This window comes from Pollachius pollachius (genome assembly GCF_949987615.1).
Source record: "Pollachius pollachius genome assembly, chromosome: 12".
NCBI lineage: Eukaryota > Metazoa > Chordata > Actinopteri > Gadiformes > Gadidae > Pollachius > Pollachius pollachius.
Genome location: NC_136945.1, coordinates 16,110,803 through 16,128,302, shown reverse-complemented (window position 1 = coordinate 16,128,302; position 17,500 = coordinate 16,110,803). Strand labels below are relative to the sequence as shown.

The 17,500-nt window shown below is 47.0% G+C and overlaps 1 protein-coding gene across 8 annotated transcripts in view; it reads left to right on the top strand.

Annotated features, from left to right (window-relative positions):
• Positions 1 to 17,500, top strand: part of LOC307084072 (calcium-dependent secretion activator 1) — a gene marked incomplete at its 5' end in the record, with an annotated part of 62,430 nt that overhangs the window by 35,613 nt on the left and 9,317 nt on the right. The window contains 11 exons of one of the 8 annotated variants that reach the window (XM_079748217.1): positions 4,656 to 4,792; positions 5,815 to 6,002; positions 6,807 to 6,908; positions 7,021 to 7,084; positions 7,492 to 7,615; positions 11,058 to 11,090; positions 12,807 to 12,913; positions 13,620 to 13,649; positions 15,844 to 16,000; positions 16,251 to 16,392; positions 17,270 to 17,431. In XM_079748217.1, the coding sequence (XP_079604343.1) occupies positions 4,656 to 4,792; positions 5,815 to 6,002; positions 6,807 to 6,908; positions 7,021 to 7,084; positions 7,492 to 7,615; positions 11,058 to 11,090; positions 12,807 to 12,913; positions 13,620 to 13,649; positions 15,844 to 16,000; positions 16,251 to 16,392; positions 17,270 to 17,431 (1,246 nt within the window). Of the gene's footprint in view, positions 1 to 4,655; positions 4,793 to 5,814; positions 6,003 to 6,806; positions 6,909 to 7,020; positions 7,085 to 7,491; positions 7,616 to 10,076; positions 10,146 to 11,057; positions 11,091 to 12,806; positions 12,914 to 13,619; positions 13,650 to 14,365; positions 14,375 to 15,843; positions 16,001 to 16,250; positions 16,393 to 17,269; positions 17,432 to 17,500 lie in introns of all 8 variants that reach the window. The other 7 variants (XM_079748216.1, XM_079748220.1, XM_079748223.1 and 4 more) reach the window with 7 other exon arrangements.

Below are 17,500 nucleotides of genomic sequence, written 5' to 3'. Positions count from 1 at the left end.
ATCATTCACAAATTAAATTGGACCTCGGTTTTCATTGAATTGAGTGCTTTAAAAACCTGCTTACCCCCCCCAAAAGTAAAAATTTAACATGATATTTAGTTTGACAGAATGGCTGTACTTAATGTAAATCTCTTAGGCACTTAAACCAGGAGCTAGAACCAAACGCAAACAGCAGTGGAGTGATAAGGACTCTGAATCTCTCTCCATCCCTCCCACGCTCACTTTCTCCTCCTCTCTTCATCACTTTCTCTCTCTCCCTGTCCTCTTGCTCACTTTCTCTTGCCCTCTCACTCTCCATCTCTCTCTCCCGATCTCTACCCCACTCGCTTTCTCGCCCTCGCTCACTTTGTCTCTTCCTCTCTCTCTCTTTCTCTCTCTCTTTCTCCATCTCCCTCTCCCTCTCTCTCTTTCTCTTTCTCCCTCGCTACCTCGCTCACTTTATCTCCTTCTCTCTCTCTCGTTCGATCTCTCTGTCTGTCTCTCTCTCTCTCTCTCCATCTCCCTCTCCCTCTCTCTCTTTCTCCCTCGCTCCCTCGCTCACTTTATCTCCTTCTCTCTCTCTTGTTCGATCTCTCTGTCTCTCTTGTCACCACCACCGCCACACCTACCACCACTACCAAGACCACCAACCCCATCTCCTCAACAACCACTACCCCCACCCCCACCACCATCTTAACCACCACCATGGCCACCACCCCCGTCCACCACCAACACCCCCCCACCACCACAAAACTGCCACGATAGCAAGTTGCTGTTTCTTTGTTTTTGTGTTTCTCCTCCTCCTCAATGTGGTTGTTGTTGTTGTTGTTGTTGTTGTTGTTGTTGTTTTGAGTCGCTGTGTTCCTCCTCATGCTTTGCCTGTCCCCTCCTCCAGTAACTTGCGGCTGCTAGCTCAGGGTCTGTCCTTCGTCGTGTTGCTAGTCTTCATGTTCTTCTGGTTTGTTCTTTCTTACCCTGCTGTCTTCTAGCTGGACTCAAGGGTAAGTGCTTCCTGTAGCCGACACAGCTCAGATCATCTCCGTCGATTATCTGACAAAGGCAACGTGCTTTCTTTCCTCTCTGACTCTCTTTCTCTCTCTCGCCCTTGCTCGCCCTCTCGCTCTCACTCTCTTTCTTTCTGTCTCTCTCTTGCCCCCCCCCCCCTCGCTCTCTCTCTCTCGCTCTCTCTTTCTGGCCCTCCTCTCTCTCTCTCTCCCCTTCTCCTCACGTTTCGCTTCATGTCTTAGATATTAGTTCGTTTTTTCTTTTTCATGGCCTCAATTTGAAGGTCAGAGTTCAGGCATTCATTCCTGCCAAATTAGGATGCATGTCTTTTTATTGTTAGACTTATGATTTGACTTAGTGTTAGCACAAGCTGTAAATTATATTTCTAATTGCATAATTGCCTTCTCTCTTTTATTGATAAAATCACAAAAAGTCCCCTCAGAGTAAAGCAAAAGGCTATGAAATTTATTTGAATTTCGCTGTTACACAATTATTTAAAATGTGTGCAAAAATATTGACTAATTTGATATTCCTGATTTGACCACATTTTAGAGAATTCCAGAACATTCCAGTAGAATAAATTCAAGTGGTTGGATTTGGAACCCTTGTGGATTCAGCCTCTGACACACCGCCTGGAACTAGTTTTCCTTCCGACACGTTTAACTTTTTTTTAATAAGCGTTTCTTACCGTGCTTTACTTACCGAGGGACTCAATTGCTTCCTAGTCTTCCCTTTCCATTGCTCCTCTTCACGAGAGTTGGCAAATATGTACGCGGAGTATTCTGAATGCTAATGACAAGGAGGAGCTTCCAGGCCTCCCCCGTCTTACCACAAAATACTCCAGATATTCTCCTCCCTGCTACATGATGGGACTGTAGAGAGAGAGAGAGAGAGAGAGAGAGAGAGAGAGAGAGAGAGAGAGAGAGAGAGAGAGAGAGAGAGAGAGAGAAAGACCAGTAGCTACACCACCGGAAGACATTTCTCCCTCCTTAAAACGAGTCCAATAAATGTATTTTTGTGGACTGCCCTTTTGGATTGTCTGACTAGGAGGAAACATGTGACATGTCTTCATTAATGTTTGATAGAATGACCAGATTTTTGGTTTTTTTACCTCATCCACTCACCTCTCCCCCATCTTCCAGTGAATGACACAGTTTTGCCTCTGTCCGCTTCATGCTACAAACCCATGTTCGTGCACCACATTGTATTGCAACCCTATTAGAGTGCTCCAGTAGTGGTATGCCTGTTAGTTTGCTCTGTGGTACACCATGAATTAGAATGCAACATACTTCAAGAATTGTCAACTTGCAAATGCGTAAAAAACAACAACTATGGAATGCAAAAAAAAAGATCAAATACAAAATAAGATGAAGGGGTCTGCAAAATGTGCATGACATTTCAAATCACAGAGAGAGGTCACACTGTTCTACAGCATGTGATAGTACGTTGATGTATGCAAAAGTAACCGTGTATTCTTCACAATTCTGCTCCTGCTCCTCCCCCTCCCCCCCTCTACCCAGCCTTTGTAGAAGACAGAACGCTCCCCCCTAGATAAGACTACCGCCCCGGGGATAAGGGGGTTCTCCTTGTTTACCAACACATGTCTAAGGGGGTGTAGCCCTTCCACTATCTCACATAGATCAACCTTAGCCTCATGTCTCTTCTCTGCTCTTTGGATGCTACTGCCCTATCAGTGGCTGCATCACCCCCCCCGCCCCCCAGGTGGTCCTCAAAGTGCATCCTCCTCAGCAAGGTCACCACTCTCTCACCGCCCCGCACTCGTAGTCCTCACACCTGAAACACTCACTGTCTGACACATGCTGTCTCTGTCTCTGTCTGACACGTGCTCGCTCGTTCTCTCTCTCTCGCTCTCTCGCTCTCTCCCTCTGTCTCTTTCAATCATTATCTCTTTCTCTGTCATTGTCTCTAGCACTCTCGCTCTATCTTTCTGTCTCTCTCTCTCTCCTTCACTTCACTGTCTTCTCCGGGTGTCTGTAGACCCAGTGTGTCGGTCGTTCTCCTCCTAGATCTGACACCACCTATCTGGCTTTGCTCGTCCTTCTTGCCTCATCGATCAGATATATTAGCTCCTGTCCCAGGTTCTTTCCTTTTTTCCTTTTTTTTCCTTTTGCTGTTATAATAACAGCTCTTTACTATTCAGATTGGAGCATTATCCTGTTAACATTTTAGCATTACCATATTCAGATTAGAGCATTACCCTATTAAGATTAGAGCATTACCCTATTCAGATTACAGCATTATCGTATTAAGAATAGATCCTAACTCTGCATAGATTATAACACTAACCTATTCAGAATATAGAATTACCCTATTCAGATTAGAGCACAACCCTATTCAGATTAGAGGATTACCTAATTCAGATTAGACCATTACCTAATCCAGATTAGAACATCATCCTATTCGGGTCAGAGCATTACCCTATGCAGATCAGAGCCCGGAGGGGTTCTTGTTCAGTGGATAGACTCCGTGCATGGCTGTCATCAACGACGTAGAGAGCCTTTTTCCCCATCCTCTATCACCGACCTGGAGATGGGGTCGAAAATCATCGCAGTTGACAACTGCGGCCCCATTCTCCAACTCCAACCCCCCGCCCAACCCCTTGCCCCGTACTGACGAGCTCAGGCCTCCCCCCCCCCCCCCTCCCCTCCCCGCTCCCTAATCATCACCGCTCATCTCAGTGACACACACACACACACACACACACACACACACACACACACACGCCAGCATGACACCTGCCGCTCACAGTCGGCGACACAAAAGCGCCTCTGTTCTATTTGGAGAACGCCATTGTCCTGTTCTCTGTACACGTTTAGCACAGCGCCGAGAACAATAGGGGTGAACGACGCACATCTTAGTTCTGCTATCTATTCTTTTGTACTGCGTTGAGGATAAGTGAGCTTTTTTTATTTCAGCGCTGGTTTCATAAGCCACCTGTAAGAGAAAACGTTTATGCCATTGTGTTGGCTGTTCGGGAGTACAGTTCTAATATCGCTGTGAAGATCCATCCATCTTCTAGGATTCTTTGTACAGTTTCCTTTACAGTAGTCGGCCTCAGCTCACAGGCTTTGGTTCACAAAGCAAACAGCTTGGCTTATTTAAAGGGACATTTATATATACATACATATATATATTCTCTTAATTCTCTTTTTTTCCCAGCACACACCCCAACATTTGTCAGGAGTTGAAAGACATAAAAAATAACGAATGGCAGAGTCTTTTGAACACATGAATATGAATACTAAGAATGCAATGATCTCTAACCTGCACTTTTATCCACTGTGTTCTCGGCCCCTTGGTGTTAATATGAGGGAATGTGAAACACTTAGTGAGTAGATGCCTGCATGCACAGTGGAATGCCCTCAACCCACAGAGCTTGGCTCCTATACAACACATCCAGTGACTCTCTGACACAATGCAAGTTGACAATGTAAACCTTACTTTTGGTTCTTTTTTTCTTTGAATTTGCACTAGAAGTAGCTAGAGCCCCCCCCCCCCCCCCCCCCCCTATATTTTACCTGTCTTATCATGTATCCTTGATACCATATGAATTAAGTTGTGTGCCGTTCTGCTGTCTGCCTGCACCTCACTGGTCTCCTCTCCCCATGAACGCTGTCCGTTTCCCCCCCGGCTGGCGTCTGGACGAACAGACGCAGACAGAGCTCAGAAACACGGCATGGATGAGTTTATCTCGGCTAACCCGTGTAGCTTTGACCACGCCGCGCTGTTTGAGATGGTTCAGCGGCTGACCCTGGACCACAGGCTCAATGACACCTTCTGCTGCCTGGTAGGTGACCTGCCCCCAGCCCTCACACCTCCACCCTGTGGTGAATAGAGCGCAACCTTTGTACTGTGGGTGACCCAGCCACTCACACCTTCACCATGGGATGAATAAAAGAGCTTAACCTTAGCACTACTGCTGACACACTCACACCTTCAACTATGTGACGAACAAGGCATTAACTCCATCTGAATACACACTTCTGTGTAGCCGGTAGCTTCGCAAAGATCCAAGATCTTTCTATCAGAGAGTGTACACCAGGGGGCAGTATTGTGTTTCCGAAGCCAATTGTAAGTGGACAAGCAAATCCGCTAATGCAAGATGAGTCTGCTCCATGGAAAATAGGTTGGGAAACGCAATGTACCCATGTGATGTGAAAGATGTTGCAAAATCATTAACATGTACTGCAGAAAAGTGGTTGGTCTATCACAACCCGCTGAAAATAGTGTTTTGAATTTGTTGGGTGTGATCATTTCATTCTCGTGTCTGGATGTCGTCTGACTAATCTGACTGATGGAGCTTAATATTAGTTCTAAGAGTTAGTGTGTGATCATGTATCAAGAAAGTCATATTATAATAATCATACCAGACATGTATGTCTTTATATTCGTTAAAGCAGTACAATTTACCAAGCATTTCAGAGTAGAAAACGCTGGCAGGCTGAGATACACAATGTGGTCAGCTCAGTATCATACTATACTGTATTACTCATCCTAACTACTTTTAACAGCCTGTTCTGTGTTTGCGGATGCCCTCAAATGAAAGAAAAAAATTGTTAGTCTGACTTATTTGACTGTAAGGGCTGATTATGGTTCCACGTCGTCGCAACGTAAGGGGGTTTAAGGACCCATTACGTCCTTGCGGACCCTCCGTGCTTCCAACACAAGGTTCCTGACGTGCGCCTCCCAAAAATTGTAACCTTGCGTCGAGGCGACGCAGCAGCGAGGGCTGTGATTGGTCAGGTCGTTGTAGGAACGGCCTGGCCCGGGATGAAGCGGGGGCTCACTGCTTGTCTGCCTTGTCCACAGGGGTGGTTCAGCCCTGGCCAGGTGTTTGTTCTGGACGAGTACTGCGCCAGGAACGGGGTCAGGGGGTGTCACAGACACCTGTGCTACCTCCGCGACCTGCTCAATCGGGCCGACAACGGGGCCATGATCGACCCCACCCTGCTCCACTACAGCTTCGCCTTCTGCGCCTCCCACGTGCACGGGAACAGGTGCGTCCTACTGCCCCCCCCCCTCCCCCCGTGGTGAGACACCCGTGGTGGGGGGTTTGAATGTGGAAGCTTTGTTGTTTGGCCCGGGGAGAGACGCTGTGCACTCTTCGCCAAGAGTGGAGTGTGTGTTGTACTCAGGTGTGGTGGTAAGGGGAGGTGTGAGCTAGGTGGGAGGGATATTAGTGGAGGGAATGTATGGTCTCCAGCTTCAAAACGTCCCCACGTTCTTGTTTGTTTTATTGTTTGATCAAGCATTTTTCTATGTGTTTTAATTGTGATTTTCTGTCTAGTTATTTTTCAGTTTGCCTTCTGTTGTTGTTTTCAACACGATCATGTTGTTTGTCCATGATTTTTTTTTTCTCTGTTTCTCTTCATCATTTTGTTGCCATAGTCTCATGTTGTCCATCCCATTCACCCCCACCATGCATCCCTTAAAGTCAGAGAGGTCAGCAATAACTGGGGGCCCCTGGTGGTAGGGTGTGAGGGCCCACAGTCCCCAAAACAGAGCTCTCAGGGCCCTGAGCCGGGGACCGCCACCTCCTGTGCAAAGGCAAGCAAATTCAAGTTTAGATTCAGGAGGGACACCAAAGTCCCACCCCTCCAAGGCCCCAAAAGGTGAGATGGTGTCATTTTGTTGTGTGTGTTATGTGTGATATGCAGGAACAGACAGGAGATATTCTTCTCTCACACGTTGGCAGGCTTGTCTTTAGTGGAGGTGAAAGAAACGGTCGACAATGTGATAACAGACACACAGCAGAGGCCGAGGCCGCCGGGCGTCATGGGTTTGTCTCTCTGCGTTTTCAGGCCGGATGGGTTGAGCACGGTGAAGGTGGATGAGAAGGAGCGCTTTGAGGAGATCAAGGAGCGATTGCGCGTCATACTGGAGAACCAGATCGTACAGTTCAGGTGAATTGAGGCTCTGTGCAATGTGGGCCGGTCCTATCGCTAAAATAGCCTTGTCCTGGCTGTCTCTTCGTCATGTTGTCCTGAAATGTTGTGTTCTTTTGTCGTTTTACAGATACTGTTTTCCTTTTGGGCGTCCTGAGGGTGCATTGAAGGCCACTCTGTCATTGCTTGAGAGGGTTTGTACAACATAACAGACAAACACATGCACACACCTACACACACACACACACACACACAGAGACACACACATAATCACATACGCATATATGTACAAACAACACACACACACACACAAACATAATCACACACACACACACACACACACACACACACACAAACACACACACACACATAATCACACACACACACACACACACATATAATCACACACACACACACACAAACACACACACACACAAGCACACACACACACACACACACACACACACAAACACACACACACACAATCACACACACATACACACACACACACACACACACACACACACATTATCACATACGCATACGTGTACACACAACAACCACATGTAAACAACACAATGTCGTCCGTAACGTGCGGCAGGTCCTGATGAAGGACATCGTGACGCCAGTGCCTCAAGAGGAGGTGAAGGGAGTCATCCGCAAATGCTTGGAGCAGGCGGCTCAGATCAACTACCAGCGCATCACAGAATATGCGATCATTGAAGGTAATCAATAAGCAATCGATAATGACTATCGCAAGGATGTCAAAAACGTGGTTGGGATGAGAATTGTATTTGTGGTGTTGTCTAGCAGCAATTTATTACGTGAACATTGCACCATAAAGGTGAAATTGTACCCAACAATTACCATTGGGATTTATCCAATTGTGTTGTGTAATTGAGGACAAGAAAATGACATGGCTGTTCCTGCTTTATTTCCTACTGGGTTGTACTTATTACTGTACACATGGTCAATTATCCCAAATCATTTGGACAGTCAGTCGGTCGCCTTTTTTGTATCTCAGTCCAAATAACTCTCTCCTTTGTTTCAGGCCTGCTTTAGCTCTGTGCTGTTTCTGTAGGTCAAGTTGCCTTTTGTGTAGAGGTGTGTGAGTAAAAATGCATTCAAATCCAAAGCCCTGAAATCTCTTGATGTGCTGGTCTCTCATTATCTGGAGCAAGGCTGAATCCTGGCCTCAAGCCTTCTTTACAATTCGGACCGTAATTCCCCCCTTCGACGAATGTCCTCTCCCCACTCCCACTCCCAGCTTCCTGTCGGTGCAACCCTCCCATGCCCTGCTGTTTCCTGACCTCTGACCTCTGATTCCACCGAGCTGACTGGTGCTTGTGGTGAAACAGCAGGCCTCTAAGTTGCCTCAGTGATGTTCTCGCTTGGGAACACTGTCTCCTGCTCTCTCTGCCAGTCCTTCCTCCCTGCCTTCCTCCTTCTTTCCTTTCTCCTTCCTTCTTTCCTTCCTTCCTTCCTTCCTTCCTTCCTTCCTTCCTTCCTTCCTTCCTTCCTTCCTTCCTTTCTTTCTCTTTCCTTCTTTCCTTCCTTCTGTCCTTCCTTCCTTTAATCCTACCCTTTTCCCTAACTTCTTATATTCCTTCATTCTGTCCTACCTTCCACCGTTCCTTCCTTCCTGACTTCCTATATTCCTTAATTCTGTCCTTCCTTCCTTCCTTCCTTCCTTCCTTCCTCCCTCCCTCCCTTCCTTCCTTCCTTCCTTCCTTCCTTCCTTTCTTTCTCTTTCCTTCTTTCCTTCCTTCTGTCCGTCCTTCCTTTTAATCCTACCCTTTTCCCTAACTTCTTATATTCCTTCATTCTGTCCTTCCTTCCTTCCTTGCTTCCTTCCTTCCTTTCTTTCTCTTTCCTTCTTTCCTTCCTTCTGTCCTTCCTTCCTTTAATCCTACCCTTTTCCCTAACTTCTTATATTCCTTCATTCTGTCCTACCTTCCACCATTCCTTCCTTCCTTCCTACCTTCCTGCTCTCCAGCTGTTGGTCTTGACAGTGCTATCACGTTACTGGACCAAGTTTGTGTTCATAAACGGCTCCCGAGCCACTACTAACCAATGCTGGGGTTGATCTGCAAACCAGCATTACCAACCTGCATGTGCTTAAAATACATTGCGACAAGGTCTTTCTTTATAGATGTGGTGGCATATTGTAAAAGAAGAGAATGGCATGAATGAAATAGAAGGTTAACAGCACTAGAGTATGAGACGGCCACTGTGTTATACTTCACTGCTACATTAGCCCCGTATGAAGGCCTTGCAGGAGCTTTCAGTATCTGAACATAACAATATGCTCCATGCCTTTAAAGAAACCCTTAGGGTGCCGAAGATACTAAGGAGTTCCAACCTTACTATCTTACCATGCCACATGGACTGAACCCCCCCCCCCCCCCCCCCTTCCTCTCTGCCTGGAGGTCCTCACTAGACCACACTATAGTCCTGGTGATGATCACTAGACCACACTATAGTCCTGGAGGTCCTCACTAGACCACACTATAGTCCTGGTGATGATCACTAGACCACACTATAGTCCTGGAGGTCCTCACTAGACCACACTATAGTCCTGGTGATGATCACTAGACCACACTATAGTCCTGGAGGTCCTCACTAGACCACACTATGGTCCTGGAGGTCCTCACTAGACCACACTATAGTCCTGGAGGTCCTCACTAGACCACACTATAGTCCTGGAGGTCCTCACTAGACCACACTATAGTCCTGGTGATGATCGCTAGACCACACTATAGTCCTGGTGATGATCACTAGACCACACTATAGTCCTGGAGGTCCTCACTAGACCACACTATAGTCCTGGTGATGATCACTAGACCACACTATAGTCCTGGAGGTCCTCACTAGACCACACTATGGTCCTGGAGGTCCTCACTAGACCACACTATAGTCCTGGAGGTCCTCACTAGACCACACTATAGTCCTGGAGGTCCTCACTAGACCACACTATAGTCCTGGTGATGATCACTAGACCACACTATAGCCCTGGTGATGACCAGGTCCTCACTAGACCACACTAGTGATTTAGTTGAGTTATCATCACCAGGACATCACCAATGTCCTGGTGATGGTGGGCAGGACAGCCTCACCTCCTCCCTCCTCCTCCAACCCTCCCACCTCTGACCCTGCCTCTTGCATGCACCCCATCCTCTTTTCTAGGGAAAAAGAGGGAAATGTATGAGCACCCTGTCTTCTGCTTGGCATCACAAGTGATGGATTTAACCATCCGTGAGTACCTTCATCAACCTCCTCCCCCTCCTCTGCCTCTTCTCCTCCTCCTCCTGCTCCTCCATCGATTGGGGCAGCTTTTCCCTCACCTCATTCCCTCACCCTCCTTCCCCTCCTCCCAGAGGACATTCGCTATGCTCCCCCCTCCATGCTTCTTTATATCTGTGGCTCATGTTTGTTAGAGTGAATGGAGATGGTGAGATCGGGCTTCAAGGCATCCACTGTTTCTCTTAATTACGCCAGACTATTTCTATTTATGTTGTGACCAAGTGCCATCTGTCTGCGATCGGGCATGAATGAGAGGTCTGGTCTTGTTTCGCTTCTTACTTTTGGTTTGGGACCGCCTGTTTCCTTTGACTTGAATGCATTTTTACATTTGCCAACATTGTTATCTTCTTCCTTCATCCTGGTGGTTGTGTGTCAGTGGTTGTCGATCCCCTGGAAAGGTAGGCTGCTACACTGGGATCAGCTGGTAAAGGAGAGAGAAAGGTTATGTTACCGGGAGAGAAACAATGGGAAACCTCTTGTTTTTTGTTTTGTGTTGTCCCCTTAACCGTGCAATCCAGCTCAACTCAAGTCCCGTCTTTTGTGCGTTCTGTCCTCGACTCTGTCGCAGATGTTGGAGTGTCCTACCTGTCTCTAGTCTTACCTGTCTTTAAATGTCTGAACCTTGTCTTGTATGTTAACCAACATCTTGTTGTCATATTTATTTTCCACAGGTAACCGTTTGAGTGTTATTTATTTTAGTGTTTTGTGACATTTTGTGTGTAACCTACAAAGTCCACTCCATCTGAGCAGAAAGCCCTTCCGGAGGATTAACAAGCTCTGCCCTGTAACGCCGTCACCGTAGCGCCGCTTCACTCTCACCTTCTCCTGTTTATCTGCTCTCTTCTCTTCTCTTTCTTGCTGAAGTTGAGAAAGGTCAAAAGGATCCCAAGGATCCAGGTGAAGCAATGTTCAGCTTATGGCCTAGCCAAAGTGTAGATGAGCAATCACACACACAGAACACACACACACACACACACACACACACACACACAGTATATGCACGGCCTGCACACACACAAATCAAAAACATTATTATCAGTTTAATGTTTTTTAAATATATAAAGTATTTAATTGTCACTTGCATGCATAAGGAAATGGCACTTCTTATAACCGATAAGACTAAGAACTGCACATTTGTTGGAGCCGTCAAAAAAATATTTTGGTGGAGATTGAATTACTTATTACCATTTGAGACAGAGGGAATGTGTCGCGTCTATTAAAATGCATACATTTACATTTACTTTAATTAAAATAAGTTTAGCCTCAAGTGCAAATTTTCATAATGCTGAATTATCGCTATGTCTGTAGGTGGAATAATTGCAAATAGAAAAAAGCAATACAATCTCTACCAAAAAAGTGTTGATTAACTGAATGCTATGCATATACATTCATGTTAGATAAATTAAGTTTTCCTCATTAAAATATCCTTGCTACTCCCTTCATCATCAAAGTCAATGCAAATGTTTTAGATTCCTCCCAAACCCCCTTTTTGCCTGGCTCTTGAAAGTTTAAAATACGTTTGCATACTAATTTCATAATCCCCCATACATGATCATATACTTCAAATCCAAGTTGCTGATGCATCACAGAAATGAATAACATTAGATATTGATGAAACACGTAATTATATAGTCTTGAATTTAAGTAGCCTTAACCGAGAACATCATGACATCTAATATGTATTCCGTTAGTGATGCACTATTATTAAACAGTGCCAATTAAAGCAAGACGCAAAGATCCTAATCTAAACCCAGACATAAAAAAAGATAAAGTAGTTTTCATTAAAATTGTATTTCCTTTGGAGCCACAGTCTACATGTGATTCGTAATTCACATTTTTTAATCTGTGCGTTAAGATATCGTCTGACTCAGACGGCATTTCCTTCACATACGCCTCAACATTTCCGTGTGTCTGTGTGTGTCCTTGTTCAGGAAATGGTCTCACATTTAAATCCCAAAAAGCAACACAGTGAGGGGGCAAAGCAAGCAACTCCAGAGCATGTGTCGGTTAACATAATGAAAGACCTTCTGTAAAAACGTAGTTATAAATACATCATCATCAAAACCTCACACGACCACCACAGAGCCCCAGAGCTCTTTGGTGTACAACGCATCTATTTTCACAGTGTTTGTCTGTTCAGTGTTAAGGTGTCGTCCCCCAACCCCTCCCCCCCCCCCATGCCATGCAACAACCTGTCCCAACAGATGCCTCACGTTCAGTCACATCACACCATGCATCCGTCCAATGCCTGTGACATCATCCCCTTCTCTAACCCCCGCCCCCCCCCCTCTCTCTACAGTCTAAAAGTGCTTGATTTTCCCTGCAGCATTCTTTCATTTGATTTTTATCTCCCTCACTAAAACCTCATTCCAGTGTTGCCTGATGCTTGAACTTGCTTTCACTGAAAACGATGCTAGAGTTTAAACGCTACGTCTTGTGTCAGCGAGTCTTTCGATTTTTCATCTTTTTTTTTCTCCTATATTTTGTAAACTGCTAAATATTGACATGAGAATGCTGTTTATATATTTAGCCAAGTCACCCCCTCCGGGGCCTCCTCTGTCACGGTCGGCTAACTGCTCTCCCCTTGCCGGAAAATGCCCCTTTTTACCCCAGAGAACGCGGGTCGCTTGGTGACCCCGGCCAAGAAGCTGGAAGAGACCATCCGGCTGGCGGAACTGGTGATAGAGGTGCTTCAGCAGAACCAGGAGCACCATGCAGAGGTGGGCGAGAGACACTTCCTTCCTCTCTCTGTCTCTCTCTCTCTCTCTCTCTCTCTCGCTCTCGCTCTTGCTCTCTCGCTCTCTGCTCACACTCACTCTTATCCTCACTTGCCCCACAGTGGCGACTCTGTGGTGATTCTCAGTGGTCTGTAAATGACACTGTTTTGATGCGGACGGTAAACGAAAATAGAACTCTTGTCTTAGATTTTGTTTAGCAACGCGCTAATTGGACAGCATGGGGCGACATGCGACGGGGCTTTTACATTACAAAGAAAATGATCAAGTCTACGCAGCCCGCCCGACTAATTCATAATTCACGACTCACTGGTGCAATGTTATATAAACGGATAGATGCCCTAAAAGAGTGGAAGTATTCCACTGTATTCAAGCCAGTAAAATTATAAGTAGAGGCACACGTACAGGCTAATATCTGCTGCCGCATCCCCTTTTTTGCCGTTTCTATTATATATCTTACATTAGATATAGATCTATGATAGATCTATTATTATTGTAAAATCAATATAAAAAAAAATTGCATTACTTTTTCACTTTCAACTGAGGTACAACGTTGCACGCCCCTGTAGCGCCGCCAGCGCGGACGTGTTGTAGCATGCATAGATATATGGCACTCAGCCCTAAACCAGTGTGACCTCACGCCTGTGCAGGCCAAGCGGGTTCATTGTATCTCTCTGAATATGCTTGACAGGCTGCAGTCACAAGTTCTGGAGATCAATCGGTACAGTATTGCTGTTTCTCTCTCTCTCTCTCTTCAGCCCCCCCTCCCCCTCCCCCCTCACACACACACACACACACACACACACTCACATCACTACCCCCTCCCCTCTCCCCCTTACCAACCCCCCCACCCCCCCTCTGTATCGCATGTGCGCCCCTATGGCTAAGGCACCTCGTAGGAGCCAGGAGAGCACAGTGCACCCCCCCCCCCCCCCCCCCAAACGCAACACCGTGTGGTGTTGTCCGCCGTGAAAGGCAGAACGTCGGGACCCCCCCGGGGGTCCGCTCCGACGGCGGCGCTGTAGCTTGCACTAAACATGTCGTGGTCATAGAGCATGTTCCATAAGATTCTCCTCCTCGCTCTCCTCGATATCCTAGCATGCTCAACAGACTCAGACCTCCCAAACCGCTGGTGTGTCCCGTGTGAAACTCCCAGAAAGTCCGAACCCCCACCATGAATGTCTCCACTCCATCTGATGGTCTCGTTCACGGTTGCCAGCATTCTCCTACCCCCCTCCTCCTCCTCCTCCTCCTCCTCCTCCTCCTCCTCTTCCTCCTCCTCCTCTCCCTCACTGCCCGGCTCCCCTCCTCCATCTCTCTGCTTCCTAGTGGTAGTTTATAACCACGCCCTCTCTGTAGAGTATTGTCTGGAAGGTACTTAATGTCTCGTCTCCCTGTGTCTTCACTGTTCATATGACGTGGGGACTCTCCACACAGGGAAAAGAGGTATGTAGTTAAAACAACAACCCCCCCCCCCTCATCCCAACCAGGTAATGCTTTGTGCATGTGCTGCAGATGATGCCAAGGACCCCCCCCCCCCCCCCCCCCACACACACACACACACACACCCCTCCCTCTAACCTTCCCAAACCCCAACCCCCCAACCCTGTCCCCTTGCCTCACGTATGGGTGCAGCTCTTCAGGCCCTGTTGCTTTAAGACTGTTACCTGGATACGGTACCGTCAGCCTCGCCGGGCACAGCACCCGGGGGCCCCTATCACATTGCGGGGACATCATGTGATGATGTCCCTCATGCCCACCGCTCTCTCTCTGCCTGTCTGCCGCTGCGTCCCCATTCCTCCTTCACCTGGCAGTCTGATAAAATGAGAAACGATCAAGTCGTTCCCCGCGGCCTTCCATTTCTGTCACGCGTTCACTCCTCCAACGGGATGGACGAGAGCTTGCGTTTGCTGCCTGCCGTACTAAAGCATTAGCGTTTGCAACCAAAAAAATAATCAAAGCATTTAGCCTTGAGAGGTAGCGCAGGTAAGTGGACAGTGGACAGGTGAGTGCCCCACACATCGTTGTGGTCAAGCTATGCAGGGTGATTACAAGAAATGCTTGAGATCATTAACAAACCGAAACTAAAAAAAAAACGAAGCATGCCGGGTTCCATAATGTGAGATAAGAAACAACGCGCCTCTTCTCAATTGTCACACTCTTGAGTCTGGCAACGGGCTTCTACGCTTGGCTCCATTAGCCCGAACCAAGACTGCCAGCGGAAGCAACAGGCCTCGGATGTCATGGGGGAGAATTCCTCGGAGGACACTCCGCTCCCCAAGATGAACGACGTGTATTTCCGAAAGAAAAACCACAAAAAAAAAAAACACAACTAATTGGGAACGGCAGTTCTGCTACGCACTGCAGTCCTTGGTGCGCCTGGAGAAGGGTGCCCGACATGCATGCCTCATGTTAACATCTTAACGGATCTGAAGGGAATGCCGGTTGAATATGAATGATGGACGACCCTCGTCTTGAGACCAGGAGCATGCGTGCAAGAGTTCCACCTTGTGCATGAGAATCAACCCTCTCACATGCAGGCGTCAGCCCAGGGGTTTGGGGAGGTTTGGAGGGGGGGATCTCTTCACGACGATGTGTACCATTTTGACTTCATGAAACCGCATGATTCAGACGCACATGAGTAACCGCACAGGAGCACATACGGAGTTTGAGGCACTGATGACAAACGGCCGTTAAGCGCAACACGTTCTCACGACGAGGGGCCTACGCAACATTTGTGAACACATATACATATTCTTTTAACGAATCGCTTTTTAATGGTCGCAGAAAAAGCACGCTTTTTGTGTTCACACTCCCATGTGGTTCCATGTTTACCCCACCCTCCCCCAGCCCCCTACCCCAGCCTCGAACGTGGCGGGTGAACCGCTCATTGACCCCGCTCTCTCTCCTCCTAGGCCTTCGCCTGGTGGACAGATCTCATGGTGGAGCACGCCGAGAACTTCCTGGCCCTCTACGCCGTGGACATGGACGCGGCGCTGGAGATCCAGTCCCCCGAGAGCTGGGACAGCTTCCCTCTCTTTCAGCTGCTCAACGACTTCCTGCGGACAGACTGTGAGCAGCCTCCGGCAGTCTTTTTGACAGCCCCCCCGTACCCCACCGCTACACTGTATAGCATTTGTTTCTTCATGTCTGCAGAGTGACAAGAAATCTCTTTCTCTCTCTCTTTCTCTCTCTCTCTCTCTCTCTCTCTCTGTCTCTGCCTGCCCGCCTCTCCCTCTCCTGCCTCTAATCCCTTTCTCTCCCTCCCTCTCTCTGTTCTCTGGTCTTCTGTTTCCCACCCTTCTTTCCTCCCCCTACCAAGATCATCTGTGCAATGGAAAGTTCCACAAGCACCTTCAGGATCTGTACGCCCCCCTGGTGGTTAGATATGTGGATCTGATGGAGTCCTCCATCGCACAGTCAATTCACAGGGGCTTTGAGCGCGAGTCATGGGAGCCTGTGAAGTAAGGAGCAGTTGGTTCAAAATAACTCAGCCGTGAAACGGTGGTTGGAGAAGGCGGTATTTTTTTCTCGTTTTCTCGTTTCCCCCACACCCTGCTTTTTCCTTCGAGTGGTTTTCTAGACAGATATGTGTGTGTCTGTGTGTGTGTGTTTTATTTATTTTTATCGTACCATCTGCAAAATACATTGAAAACATGTCCTCCGTAAGGAGTTATTGATGCGACCGGCGCATATGTCGGAGCGCTTTCCTCTCCCTCAGTTGCGGACGGGGCACTGGGTGGACTTGTAATCTCAGTCACCAGAGTGAGAGGGTCTCTGAACCTCTCAGGCTATATCTCTCTGTCTCTATCTATTTTGTTATTTTTCATTCTTTGATATGTTTTCTTTTTTCTCATGGCGCTAACATGTTTTCTTTAGTACCTTTTTTGTTTGGAAAAGTAAGGAAAATGTGGTCGGACAACTAGAAAGACTTTTTATTTCCTTATGCTTTATTAACTATTATTATTATGTGCTTTTCTTCTTACACTGCTTTTATTACGGTATGTGTGTCTCACAAGTCAAGACCCTATTCCTGCATCTGTCCGTCTTTCTGTCTCTGTCTCTCTCTCTATGTCCCTATGTCTCTATGTCTCTCTGTCTTCCTGTCTCTTTGTCTATTTGTCTTTCTGTCTCTCTGTCTGTCCGTCAGTCCTTCTGTCTTTATCTTTCACCGTTTTTTTGTGTCTGTCCTCTTGATGACCTTCGGTCTTGTCTTGCGTTCTCCTCTTGACTTGATTTAAAATTTGGTTCTTTTTTTGATGATGAGTGTGACATGGCTTTCTTGCATTACATTACCACTGTTATGGATTTTTTTTCTTTTCTGTCTTGTCTTTTCTACAGGAGTTTAACAAGTAATCTACCCAATGTCAACCTACCAAATGTCAACCTCCAAATTCCCAAAGTACCAAATCTGCCCGTGCCAGTAGCAGGACTATCAGTTAACCTTCCGCAAATGCCTAGCTTTTCTACCCCGTCATGGATGGCAGCTATATATGACTCTGAGTGTGTATTCCACAAGTTCACCGTAGAATTGCTAGTAGAAAAAACGAAAAGTAGAGATCTTGGTATGAA